This window comes from Stegostoma tigrinum, chromosome 5, assembly GCF_030684315.1.
Source record: "Stegostoma tigrinum isolate sSteTig4 chromosome 5, sSteTig4.hap1, whole genome shotgun sequence".
Taxonomy (NCBI): Eukaryota; Metazoa; Chordata; class Chondrichthyes; order Orectolobiformes; family Stegostomatidae; genus Stegostoma; species Stegostoma tigrinum.
Window position 1 is genome coordinate 98338161 of NC_081358.1, and position 14771 is coordinate 98352931.

The 14771-nt window shown below is 39.6% G+C and overlaps 1 protein-coding gene across 9 annotated transcripts in view; it reads left to right on the forward strand.

Moving 5' to 3' along the window:
• The window catches only part of scap (SREBF chaperone), a 120315-nt gene that overhangs the window by 45795 nt on the left and 59749 nt on the right, over positions 1-14771 (forward strand). For all 9 annotated transcript variants that reach the window (XM_048529072.2, XM_048529068.2, XM_059646168.1 and 6 more), the window contains 3 exons: positions 4090-4247; positions 10298-10518; positions 13736-13841. In XM_048529072.2, the coding sequence (XP_048385029.1) occupies positions 4090-4247; positions 10298-10518; positions 13736-13841 (485 nt within the window). The remainder of the gene's footprint in view (positions 1-4089; positions 4248-10297; positions 10519-13735; positions 13842-14771) is intronic.

Here is a 14771-nt window from a genome sequence, read left to right on the forward strand (position 1 = left end):
TGTTGCTTGGTAAGGGGCATTTTAGCTATGAAGAAAGGTTGGATAGACTGGCTTGTTTTTATTGCTATGCAGGAGGTTGAGGCACGATCTGATAGAAGTTTATAAGGTTGTGAATGGCACCGATAGAGTGGAAAGTATGAAGCTTTTTCCCAATGTGGAGGGGTCAATTAGGGGGCACAGGTTCCAGATGGGGGTGGAGCATTTAAATGAGATGTGTGAGGTAGAAAGAGTGGTGAGATCTTGGAACGTGCTGCCAGAGGAGGTGGTGGAAGCCGACACAAGAGCAGCATTCAAGAAGCACTGGACAAAAAGGAAGGGAATAGAGGATCCTGTAAATGAAGACAGTTTCAGTATGGAAGGGCAAAAATGTATCAGTGCAAACTTGGAGGGCCAAAGGGCCTGTTCCTGTGCTGTATTGTTCTTTCTAAGTATACTGGTAAAATCCAGCTCCGCTACTTCTGGAGTCATCGCAAAAGTTGTTTTAAAAAGTACACAGTATTTTATAATTTACCTGAATTTCAGATCCAGGTTGATAGGAAGCACAGATCAGGATTCTGTACTGAACAAGAATTGCTACTTAGTACAAGTAATTAGACTATAACTACAGGTAAATAGATTTTTAAAAAAAACCATTGGCTTGGAACACTACCAATTAAAACTCTAATCCCCTTATGTTCTACCCTTGACCCACACAAATAGGGAAAGTAGATTACTGGCAGAGGCAGAAAGACTTGCAGGACAGATCAATGGTCTTTGCTTTCTGGTTCAACTGTTAAATTGGGCCTTCATTGGTTAGCCAGATCCCTTGTTCAGATTCTTTCTCTGGGTGCTTCCACTGGTTTGCAGGAATTACAGGGTGGTTCATTTACTTGGAAAATGTTTCTGATATATTGATTTAAAAGTCACAGCTTCCACAATTGCTGCATGAAAGCTAACCAGTTTTTTTCAGGTTTAAACTGAATTTTGGTCTGCTGAGAACAGACCAGCTTCTGACTTGAGAAGATCTGTGAACGGGTACTTCTTTCTCTCGTTCGCTCTCTCTGTCTGTTTGCCTCTTGCTCTCCCAATCTATTTTCAGCTTCAAGCTGTTCAACCACGTGAGAACCAATCACATTTGTTAACAAGCAAAATGTCTCTGACATTGATAACTGTCACTGGGACATAGATTGATCCTTGTTACTATACTGGCTACATCTGTATACCGCTCAGCTCCAAATCACCTCCAGTCAAACTTCAATTACTATTTGTTTAAATAGTTGTTCACTGTTTTGATGGCAGTGCATATCATAAGAACATAAGAACCAGGAGCAGGAGTAGACCATACTGGTCCCTTGAGTCTGCCCTGCCAATTAATAAGATCGTGGCTGATCTTTTGGAGACTCAGCTCTACTTACCCACCCACTCACCATAACCCTTAATTCCTTTACTGTTCAAAAATTTATCTAGCCTTGCCTTAAAAACATTCAGCGAGTTAGCTTCAGCTGCTTCACCGGGCAGGGAATTCCACAGATTCACAACCCTTTGGGTGAAGAAGTTCCTCCTGACCTCAGTCCTACACCTGCTTCCTTTTATTTTGAGGCAAAGCCCCCTCACCCTATTTTCACCTGCTAGCGGAAACAACCTCCCTGCCTCCACCTTATCTATTCCCTTCATAATCTTATATGTTTCTATAAGATCTCACCTCATTCTTCTGATTTCCAATGAGTATAATCCCAGTCTACTCAGTCTCTCCTCATAATCCAACCCCCTCAACTCTAGAATCAGCCAAGTGAATCTCGTGTGCATCCCCTCCAGTGCTAGTATATCTCTTCTCAAGCAAGGAGACCAAAACTGCACGCAGTACTCACCAGGACCCTATACAGCTGCAGCATAGCCTCCCTGTTTTTAAACTCCATCCCTCTAGCAGTGGCAGACAAAATTCCATTTGCCTTTTTAATTACCTGCTGCACCAGCAATCCTACTAGCAATTCATGCACAAGGACACCCAAGTCCCTCTGCACAGCAGCATGCTGCAGTTTTCTACCATTTAAAACACAGTCCATTTTGCTGTTATTCCTACCAAAATGATGACCTTACACTTATCAACATTGTACTCCATCTGCCAGACCTTTGCCCACTCACTCAGACTATCGATATCCCTCTGCAGACTTTCAGAGTCTTCTGCACACTTTGCTCTACCACCCACTCTAGTGTTATCTGCAAATTTTGACACACCCCACTTAGTCCCCAACTCCAAATTATCTATGTAAGGTTGCTTGCTTTCAGAACATACTTGGTACCAGTTCAACCCTGGTTTGAAAGACCTGTCTCATTTCAGTCTGCAGTTTTGTTTTTAAAGTTTAAAGGAATGGTCTTTACACAAAGAGCAGTCCAAAAAGTTTGTGTTCCTTTTCCAGATTTTTTTAGCCTTTGCAATGGAATGAATTTAAGATATTTGTTGGAGTTAGCATACATTTTACTAAGCAAAGTATAAATAATTCGAAGTTATGTGGGTGACAAGTAAATCGAAAATCTACAAAGTGAACTGAATGTTAAGGTTGTCATAGTTCCGAAGGGCAGTAAGCTGCTCTTTTATTAAAGAGAGATGACTGGTAGCAAATTTAATCTGTGGGTCAAAACTGAGAAAGCATGTCCTTCATGGTGACCTGAAAGATAACAAATTAAAGAATATAAATTATCATCTTCAGTAAAATAGTACATATCATCAATTGAAATACAATCTTTTAATAATGATGGAATTAAGGAAAGAAAATAGTGCGTAGAATCATTTTCTTGCCATCATTGTAACCTAATACACCTAGAAAAGTGATCCAACATCCGTGAACATAGACACTTTGTAAAAACAAACCTTCACAGAAATAGGAACAACTGTATGGAAAGCGGAATGAGATTATTAAATGCTACATATGATCATTACCATGGGTGCCAAAGTTGGAATCTAAACACAAAATTGGAAAATAAATTAAAGACAACAGAGATGTTGTTTCTGAGCCATATGAAGAGGATAACGCAAATAATGATGGAGTTTTGAGGAAGACATACTCAATAACTTTTGGAGGTGCTCACTAAGAGATGATGATAATTCCTTGGGCATGTACTTGAGAGAAGCTAAACATCTGTCAGTGACTGGTAAATTTCAGGGTAATCGAGGAAAAGGGAGACAAAAATACATGATGGTTTAAGAAGCGAGGCAGGTAAAGATGTGGGGAGAAACAACAAATGTTAGTTTCTAAGAATTCATGAAAATTGAGAGTTATGATCAGTGCTATTGTAAAGTGTGATTTCTTAAAAAAGCCAACCACAGTGTCATCCACTTTTCAGATTTTGCTCTCATCCTCACACAGCGAGAACCTCATTGCTGCTGGCATCTGTCAAAACGAAGACCTTTGTTGCATTAACTTAAGGTCTTCCTTCTGGCTTACAGTTTCACCCTCCTGTCATGATCATTAACCATACTTGTATCACTTGGAAACGTAATAAGTTTGAACAACCTCTGAATCAAAGCATGTGGATAACTATTTTCACCCCAGTTGATGTCTAGAGATGCTTGCATCTTAAACTCACTTAATACTGAGTGCAAAAAAAAGTACTGAGTTGAACATCCTTGAGTTGAGCACATTTCAGATGTGGTTGTCCAGGATTACGATTCTCTCTCTAGTTGTGGCAGCTCACGGCTTAAACTGGCGCTACTATGTAAATTAAAGTTTGTGTTTGAATCAAACTATTTGATGTACTTTAAATTATAGGTAGGTTAACTTATAATCGATATAACATGAACCATGTTTGTTCTTCTAGGTCTGTGATCACAACATTCTATAACCACCTAATTCCCATCTTATAAGACCCAGATAACTTTGAAGATGCAGATCACTAAACTGCTCAAACATTTTCCAAAAAACTAACTCATTAACTTGAATCTTTTCATAATTCTGATTCCCAAGCTCTTGAAGATGTACTTAGTATTGAATCACACTGTTGGAAATAAGTGTGTCTTAACTATTTTGTGTACAACAGCATTTCTATTCTTTGGTCCAGTTTTATTCAATTAGTTCTCAAAAATTGCATGAATTGGTCTTTTTTACTTTCTAGTATGTTGGACCTCCAGTTGCATACATCCAACAGATATTTGTAAAAGCTACTGTATCCCCTTGGAATAAAAATCTAATTGGTGTAGATGTATTCCGCGCCCCTCTGTCGAAAGTTTTTCAGCTTGTGGAAGAAATAAGAAATCACGTCTTTCAAGACAGGTAGGAAAGGTTTTAACTATTTATACTGCCACAAAGTATAGAATTTTAAAGCTCATGGCTCATGTTCCTTCGATATATGAGAGAAACTCCGGCCAATATCTTAATTGTGTCGGTGATCCAGGTTAATTTAGTTGTAGCATTAAGTTGTTGCGTGATCAAATTCATGCGGGAAAGAAGGAAAATAATAAAATGAGCAGGAAAAGTAAATCGGGCAAATTTTTGAGTACTCTATAACCTGTTTTACTAATTTTTTCAACATAATGCCCTCAGTGTTTGGACATTAGTTGTAGTCTGCATTGTGCCCAAGTGCTTCAGATTTTGACTACATAACATATAACTATAATGTCCGATCATATCCTCAACAGGTATATATCAATTGCTGTTGTTGATTTTAGTAATTGTGAAGAATGTCTAGATGATTTTTCTTTCTTGCCCTCGAAGTTCAGGGCCGGTACAGTGCCTCTTACACCATTAAAACTGATATCAGGTAATGCAGAGCAACGGATCAAGTTGAATAAATACAAAATGCTATATTTTGTGAGGAGGAGTCCTATCGGATCAAAGTATTAACTCTGTTTCTTGGCCTCTAAATGGTTGAAACAGGTATGTGTATACTTTGCACCTCTTACGCTTGTCTGTTTTGTGAGGAATGACAGAGTAGATCTTGGCTGTATAGTGATACTAACTTATTATGACACACATGACAGGACTGTCTCTTCTTTAGGCCAGTGGATATTAGTGTGACACATATTTCAGAGGAACACAGACTGTTTTGCGATATGCACTAAGAGCTCCTGAGAAGTTTGAACCTTGATTTGAATCCTGACCCAAAAACAAGACACACAGACTGACAAAGTGAGGTGAAGGAGTGGATAGTAAGAAAGCATAGTTCATGTGCTAATAGTGAGTCCAGAAGTAACTCTTGGCAGAAAATAACTATGCAGTGGAGGAAGAATCTCTAAAACTACAAGAGGCAGATTTGACAGTTAAAGACCTGCTGGCTCAGATACTGAACTTGAGGCAGTATTTTTGGATAAATAATGCAATGAAATAAAGTTCACAAATCTGCCTCCAAGTGTAACTTGAAACACAGTTCCTTATGATCATCATGTTTTGTTCGCGGGACTAAACTAAGAAGAGAAGAAAAATGAAGAAAGTTAGATATTTGGAGAGAGTTTGGACTTTATTTGGAGGAACCAAGTATGAGTCAATAACCAATTATCACTTTGGATTTGTGTAGGAAAAAGTTATTGCAAAGAGGGCAATCATTAAGCAAGACTAGTCGACAGGAGTTTTGAAGAGTGATTAGGTGATCTTTCTGTAAGTGTGCTTTCCCACAATTGAAAAACTAATGTAAAAAATATTTTCATCTCTTTGGACCACATGTTCGTGAGAGCACAGGTCAATCACATTTCTGCTGGATGATACTTTTCATAAGAAAATGCCTCTGAAACCACCCAAGGAGAAACTGAAATGAATGGTTGGCTATTGTATTTTTAAGTTACAGCTTAAAGCAGATTCCACACTGTTTTAGGGCAACCAAAACATCAAGCAAATTACATTTGGATAAATGTTTGCTTAATTTCATACCTATTGGGCAATCCAAACAACATGAAGCTAGTCATATTTAGAGAAATTTCGTATATTAATCTTCCAACTGAGTACTGACTGTTTTTGATGGATGAGAATGAGAAACTAAGAAGATTTTTTTCATGCAACAAGAAAAATAGAAGTGCAGATATGTAGGAAAATTTCCGGGAAGTGTAAAACTAATATGCTAGTGAATGTAAGGGATTTAAACCTCCCCAGCACAAATTAGCGTAACCATATTGCTAAAGATTCAGAGGGAACAAAATTCATGAAATGCATCCATGCATTGTACGTGATGGTTGCATTTGTTGGAGGACAGTCCAAAAACCATTGACCAAAAACTCACCTGAACGTATCATGTAAACACAGTGGCTACAAGAGCTAGTCAGAGGCTAGGAATACTGCAGCAATGATCTCACCTCCTGACTATTCATAGCTCATCTGCCATCTAGGTACAAGTCAGGAATTTGATGGAAATACTTCCTACCTGCCTGGATTGATGCAGCTCCAACAATATTCAAGAAGCTTGACATCATGCAGGTCAAAGCAGTTGGCTTGGTTGGCATCATAGCTACAAGCATCGACTCCCTCCTCCATTGACACTCAATAATAGTAGTGTGTGTTATCTACAAGATGCACTGCAGGAATTCGACAAAGGTTCTTAGACCCACCGCCATTTCCACTTGGAGGACAAGGGCAACACTTAAGTGGGAACGCCACCAGCTGCAAGTTCACCTCCAAGCCACTCACCATCTTGACTTGGAAATAAGTAGCTGTTGCTGGGTCAAAATCCTGGAATTCTTTCTGTAATGGCATTGTGGGTCAGCTTACAGCATGTGGACGCAGCTAAAGAAGACAACTCATCATCACCGTCTAAGGGCAGCTAGGAATGGGATATAAGTGCTGGCAAGCTAGTTATGTCCACATCTCATGAGTAAGTAAGTTTTAAAAATCCAGGAGACCTTTTTGAGCCAGTATGCAGAGGGCTGTACAGAAGAGAGAAGAGGGCATTCCCGGTCTCAATCTTTGGCAATGAACCTGTGCAATTGGTGGTTGTAGCTCTAATGCCCTTTTAGGGATGTAAATCTGGCCTCCTTACCTAGACTGGACTACATGTGACTCCAGGTCCACTGCAATGTGGTTGACTTGTGACTGCCCTCTGGCCAACCAGGGAGCGCCAACCAGGGAGGGGCAGTAAATGCTGGCCCAGCCAGTGGCGCCCTCTTCCCATGAATGAATGAATTAAGAAAGAAAAACAGTTGGGCAGTATTGTGCACTCAATGATTAAAGCTCTGTTGGATTCAAGATTGTTACTGGAAAGCAACAAGAATGGGCCTGAAATCAAAGTTCTAAACTGGAGAAAGGTTGATATTAATACGATCAGATATGATTTGACTAGAGTGGACTAGGAGCAGATGTTTCGGATAAATCTGTCTCAGAAAAGTGTGATGTATTCAGGAAGCAAATATGAAGAATACAGGGCCAACTTGCTCCAATAAATATAAAGAGTGGGACTGACAAATCCTGTGAACCCGTGATTTCAAGGGATATGCACTCAGATTTAGAAATGAATTAGATTTTATTGTTATGTGTGCACAAGTATAGGGACACAGGAGTACAGTGAAAAATTTACAAACTTGCAATTTCCGGTGCCATCTTGGGTACAAAAGTACCTAGGCACAAAATCTTAGCTACAAAGTAGGAAATAAAGATAAAGTTAAAAGTTCAACATTACAGTCCTCCTTTAAGTGCTTAGCCATGCTGACCCCGCAATCCTCAAGGGCTTGATTTCCTCCACGCTGGGTTCCTGTTTAGCAGTGTCCTGTCCCTATGCTGGCTGTAATTTCCCTGTGCTCAACATCCCTGCAGATGCTGGGAGACCTTGGCTGCCTACTTTTGCTGCCACCTTGGACTGCTTTGGATTATACAGAATTGGATCAAGAGAAAAAGAGGTTTATGGCAGATACCAAGTGCTCAAACAGCAGAAATCCTAGAGGAGTATAGAATGCGTAAAAGGGTACTTCTTTGGGAGATTACGAAAGCTAAAAGGGGATGTGACAGGACACTGATAGGCAAAACAAAGAAAAATCCTAAAATTGTTTTTCGGGTGTATTTTAAGGGTAAAAGGATATCCAGGGAAAGGTGGGGCCACAGTGATAATTTGTACATGGAGTCAGAAAATTGAGGTAGCATTCTAAAAATGTGATGTCTTCATGTTCACGAGTGGGATGGACAATATGGATATAGAAATAGAATAGAAAGTCTAAGATACAGTTTAACAAAGTCAGCATAGACTGAGGAAGATCAAAGTGGTCTAGCAGCTTAAAAGTAGGTAAATCTCCAGAGGTAGACTAATCATGACCCAGGTTATTGATTGAGAAACGGAGAAAATAGGACACTTACAAAACTTTTCAAGACACGAGTGCAAGGACTGAAGGGCAGTGAATGTGGTACCATCATTCAAGGGAGCAAGGGATGAACTAGGAAACTACTAGCCAGCCAGGCAGTCTAACATCTGGTGGGGTAACCTTTGAAAGTAAGTCTGTGTGGCTGAATTAATCTGCATTTGAAGAGGCAGGAATTAATCAAGAACATTCTGCATGGTTTTTACTAAGGGGACGTCATATCTGAACTTGATTGAATTTTGCAAAGTGGTGTCCAGGTATCTAGATGAAGGCAATGCATTTGACGTAATCTACTTGGACTTCAGCAAAGCTTTTAGGGCAGTGTTGTGGCTCATGGGTAGCACCATCTCACAGCACCAGAGACCCAGGTTCGATTGCTCCCTCAGGCTGTCTGTGTGGAGTTTGCATATTCTTCCAGTGTTAACATGGGTTTTCTCCAAGTGCTCCGGTTTCCTCGCACTGCAAAAATGCATATGCTAGGTTGATTAGCCTTGGGAAATGCAGAGTTATGGAGATAGGGTAGAGGGGTCATTCTGGGTGGAATGCTGCTCAGGGCGTCAGTGTGGACTCTATATCTGAAGGGCCTGCTTCGAAACTAGGGATTCAATAATTCTTTTGATAAGGTCCAGCATGAGAGACTGATAGCAAAGGTATGACCCTCCAAGGAAATTTGGGAATTCCTCATGGCTGAGTGGTGGAAAGCAGAGGGTGATGGTTGAGGAGTGTTCGTCCAACCGTCCAATGGGTCCTAGAGGGATTAGTGTTGGTGTCTGTTAATGGTTTATATTAATGAATTAGACTTGAATGTGGGAGGATTTTTCATTAATTTAGCAGTTGATACAAAAATGTATGGGTTGGTGAGTAGTGAGAAGGTATAGACGCACTGGTCAGATGGACTGATCAATAGCAAATAGAATCCAATCCAGTTAAATGTGAGGTGATGCACTTGTGCAAAACAAATAAAGCATAGGAATGCATAAGGAATGGTAGGACTCATGAAAAGCACACAGTGACCTTGACACGTATGTCCGTTTAACGTATTAGGACAGGTGGATAAAGTTGTTAAAAAAAATCTAGTGATCTTGCCTTTATTAGCTGAGGCATAGAGTTTAAGAGCAAGTGGAACTGTATAGGAGATAGTGGGAACTGCAGATGCTCCTCTGATGCTGGTTGGCCTGCTGTGTTCATCCAGCTCGACACATTATCTTGGAACTGTAGAAAATGTTATTCAGTTGAACTCCCATTAAATGAGTGATGTTCTTGTACTGGAGAGGGTGCAGAGGAGATTACTGGGATGTTGTCTGACCTCTGGAGAGTTCTAGTGATGAACAGAAATAGGATGGAATGGGATTGTTTTTCTTAGGACAGCGGAGAATGCCTGGGGATGTGATTGAAATGTATAAATTTTGAGGGGCATAGATAGAGTAGACAGGAGGAGACTTCTTGCATTGATGGGAAGATCAGTGACTGGGGGAGTAGATTTAACATAAAGGGCAGAATGTTTAGAGAAATCATGAGGAAAAGGATTTTCACATACAGGATGGAAATATGAAATTCACTGCCTGCAAGGGTGGCAGATATAGAAACCCTGTTAACATTTGCTTGCGATGTTAAGGTGTAGAAGGCTATTGGCCAAGTGCTAGAATATGAGATTAGAATGGTTAGTTGGTTATTTTTGACTGGCACAGATGAGATGGGCTAAAAGGCTTTTATTCTGTGCTGTAGATCTCCATGACTAAATGATTAGATTTTGAAATGCACTGTTTGACACATGGTGAATCCAGATTCAGTATAAGCTTTCAGAAAGAAATACTTGAAGTACAATAAAATTACAGGGTTATGGAGAAGGAGTGGGACTGACAAAGTTATTCTTCAATAGGTGCAGTCTTGATAAGCTAAATGCCTCCTTCATTTTCATGCTATTCTGTGATTGTATAAACAAAACATTCACCCAAATGACACAAATTCCCATCAACATCTAAGCATGTTCTTGCCTTAAGGAAGAGTATCATTTTTGTATTAGTTCATAACGTATATTCTTTCATCATTTCACAGTACTGGTCCCAAAGGCCTAGAAAGTGTATGTCTCCAAGTCACTGATCTACTCCCTGGCTTAAAGAAGTTGCGGAGTCTACTTCCTGAACATGGCTGCCTCCTCATCTCTCCAGCCAATTTCTGGAAGAATAATCGCGATCACTTTGATTCTGATCCAGATATCATTCACACTATTCACCAATATGAGCCAAAGACTCTCCAAACATCTGCTTCGCTTAAAGGTAACTTGGACTTTTGAAGAGTTTTGATGAAAGATCATTGACCTGAAATGTTCACTTTGTTTGTGTCTCCAGAGATGCTGTCTGACTAGCTGAGAATTTTCAGCATTTTGAATAGAATAGAATAAACAGAATAGAATCCCTACTGGGTGGAAACAGGTCCCATGGCCCAACGAGTCTACACTGACCCTCATATCCAGACCCAATCCCCTACTCTGTCCCTGTAACCCTGCAGTTCCCATGGCTAATGCACCTAATCTCTACATCCCAGAACACTGAGGGCAATTTAGCGTGGCCAATCCACTTCACCTGCACATCTTTGGACTGACGGGGGGGAAACCGGAGCACCCAGAAGAAACCCACGCAGACATGGGGAGAATGTGCAAACTCTGCGCAGACAGTTACCCGAGGCTGGAATCGAACCAGGGCCCCTGTGAGGCTGCAGTGCTAACCACTGAGCCACTGTGATGAGTCAGTTCCTAGAGGAATCTGGTTTGACGGATCATATTTAGATTTGTTTTCTTGTAACTGATATTTTTCTAAAATATAAAAATGCAATGCTTTAAGTTCAGAATAATTTACAGTAAACATTTACAATAAAACTGAAGCTAATGAACTAAAGAAATAAATACATATTAGAATAAACCAAATCATCTACCTGTAGCACAAATTCAAAGGTTTTAGTCACACATTTAGAATATTCTCTTATTCCCAAACTCTCCTTTATAAATTGAAAAGAAACAGTTGTTTTTGTACAGTTCCCAAACTTATCCATAGTACAGTACCCAAAACACTATTTGCAAAGTATTCAAAATAAAGTCCCTACATTGAGCACCTTGACAGATTGACTTAAACTTTTAGACAGGCATTGCAAACAGCTTCTTCCTGGAGCTGTCACATATCTGGTTAAATGTACAAAGCTTTAATCAATCTCTTAAAGATTTTTCTCTAGCACTTCTGGTCTGGGACTAATCCTAACACTTAACCCTAAAATAACTATATAAGGTTTTCATTTTATATCTTTCCTTTCTCACCCTATTTCAATGACTTCACAGGACTGCTCCAAACTCAAAGTAAAATGTTTTAAAAAAAGCTCTCTCTCTGTCTAAGCTATGGGTGATTTCCTTAAGTTTAAGAAGAAAGCCACCTGTTTGGTGTTAAAACCCTACCAATGTGTACAAAACCTTCAACATAGAGGCCTCAAAGCCTGTATTAAAAGAAATCATCTTGTGTTAGTTCCCTCAGTCTCAGCGAAGAGGATTCCTTTTCACCCTCCGGGCCTTAATTTATACCTGTTTTACATCCCTATTTCTATTTCACCCAAATTAGCAGCAGCTTTGTCTTTTTTATTGGTCTTGTGCACCATCTATTCCCCAGGTTCCTGTTCTGCCTTTGTCACAATGTATACAAACCACTATTTCCAACTTCATTGTGATGTACTTGAAGCATTAACTCTATTTGTGTCCCCATAGATGCTGCCAGGTACCTGCTGAGCTTATCCAGCATTTTCAGGTTTTGTTTCAGATTTTGAGCATATTTGATTAGCTACAGAAATGGCACAAGTTAAATATCAATGCACAGAAAATCTATCGGTTACTAACTCAGATAATTAAATTTAGAATAGAAGAAGGAATTAATGTGCGAAATGATAGATGATGACAGGAAAGGGCAGAGAATACAAATCTAAGCGCTAATCAGACAAGGGCAGAGGCTGCAAAAATAATAAAAGGCCAAACTTAAAGGTATTGTATTAGAATTAATGTAGCATTTGAAACAAAATTTATATTCACACAAATTGAGAGAAACGTGTATGACCTGGTAGCCATTGCCAAGACGTGGCTGCAGGATGACCTGGATGGGGATTTGAATGTTGAAGGGTAAGTGACATATAGAAAGGATGGGAAGCTGGGAAAGGAGTGGGGTGGCTCTATTCGTTAAATAGCATGAGGCAGAAGAATCAGCTTAATTTTGGAAACCAGGATATAGAAGCCTGGGTAGCAGTGAGTAATGATGAAGGCAAGAGGCCACTTGTGGAAGTTGATACAGACTCCCATACAATAACCACATGGTCAGACAGGGGACAATGGAAGAAGTTGTCAAACGGGTGCAGCGGTTATCGTGGAGGATTTTAACGCGTGTAGACTGAAAAAAATCAAATGGGGAAGAAAGTAATGTGCATGAGGAATTAATTGAATGCTTTTCGCACAGTTTCTTAGATCGTCAATTTCTAGATGAGAGATCAGCCTATACTAGATCAGGTTTTGACCAATGAGATAAGAGTAATTACTGACCTACTTGTGAAAGCACCCCTGGGTTTCAGCAACGATAAATGTGATTGAATTTTGCACACAGGTTAGGGAAGAAAAGTGTGTCCAAGATGATTAATTTAAAGAAGGAAATGAAAGCAGAGCCTATGAAAGTGAACAGGCAGTTTAAATTAAGGTAAAGGTCAGTAGCGGTGCGGTGGCAAACATGCAGGGGAATATTTTAGAAAATGCAGAATAGATAGATGTTACAACAGATAAGAAAAATTCATGCCACCTGTGATTAACATTAAAAAAAAGCCTTTGATAGTATCAAATTCAAAGAAAAAGTGTTGGTCCTATAGGAGAAAAGACATTTCTCTAAGAAGGTTGGGAGCCTTTGAAATTCCCTTGCTCAAAAGTAGAAGCAGAATCTTTAAATATTTTTGAGACAGTGGTCGATGGGTTCTTGATTATCAACAGATGAAAGATTATCAGGAATATACAGGAATGTAGAGTTGAGGTTAAAATCAGCCATAATCTCTTTGGAAGGCAGAACAGGTTCAAAGGGCTGACTGGCCTACTCTTGTTCCTTATTCATACATTTGTAAACCTTACAGAAGTCACATATGTGAAGATAGGTTATACCCTTATGCTGGAAGCTAACTGCCAGTTACAGTGAAGGACAAGAGGCTGGCCAGCACCTATAGGTTTCTTTGATGTGTTTGTTTTAGTTAAGGATAAAAAGGAGAAAGTAGGAAAAAAGCTAATTACTTGAAAGGTCAAAGGCCTTTAGCCCAAGACAGTGCAAAGTAGAAAAAGTCAATATTGACAATGAGATGCTGAAAGAATTATTTTTTAATAAGGCAGTGAAGTGTAGAAACATGTATTACACTTTGTGATAATGCTCGCTGTTAGTTAGTGTTGCACCTTTGAACAGCAGGTACGATATTAATGCTCTTAATTAATGTGTATAGACTTGCTGTTTGGAATCCCTGGGAAGCACAGTGGCGTCAGCTTGCACAGTCGCAAAAAGCTGGTATCCTATGCTGTCACTATCATCCTACAGGAGTACCACTCGAGGTGAGATTTTTATTTAAAAACCTGAGAGAGGTTCCATACTGGTAAATTTTCACTCCTTGCAAAATTCAGACCTGAATGATGCAGAAGTGATTTAAATTACCTTCTTGCAGTTTTCTGTGGTAAGGTATGGTATCATTATTTACACTTTGCTGTAGAGCTTTGATCTGCTACAGCTGATGACTTTATTAGGAGGAGAGAGAACTGTAAAAGTCACACATCTGTGGTGTTTAGTGATTTGGTCTCTTGAAGTGACCACAAGGGGGTGGGGGGAAAGAGAGAGGAGAGAGCAAAGAAATCACTTTCCAAAGCACCAGTAAAAGAAAACTGTTCAGGTAAGTACAAAAATAACAATGAAGTAAAAGTTTAGAGATATGAAATGTGAGCATAGTAGTGGCCTTTTCGTCACTTTGAAACAACACCATGATGCAATTCAATTGTGGTTGATCTGCATCTAACCTTCTTTGCTCCAGTAACTGTTTATACCCTTGTTTTTCTGTTCTGACAGTTTTTTTGAGGGAGTGTTCTTCCGATTTCTACTATCCGTGGAAATACTAAACAGTATTTGTATGGCTGGTCCAGTTCAGTTTATGTCAATGGCACTCACCCTCCACAAACTCAGTATTGCATGTCATTCACACTGTCTCCTTTAGAGTAACAGCACTGCCTCCTCACGCTGCTGCCTGTTCTCTAATAACTTGCTAAACTTGTTTTATTTTTATCATGGTGCTGCTGATCTGTTGTACTACCTGTCATAGGACTAAGTATGTTCTGGCTCTGCAAGAATAATTAAACTGTTGTGCTGATGTTGGTATATTAGCCCTAAGCCAAGAGTGAGAAAGACTAAAGTTAGTAATCCAGTCCCTTGTTAAGTGATCTTAATTAGAGAAACTCTGCATGTGCAAAAGACCACTTTTGGCTGAGATTCCCTTC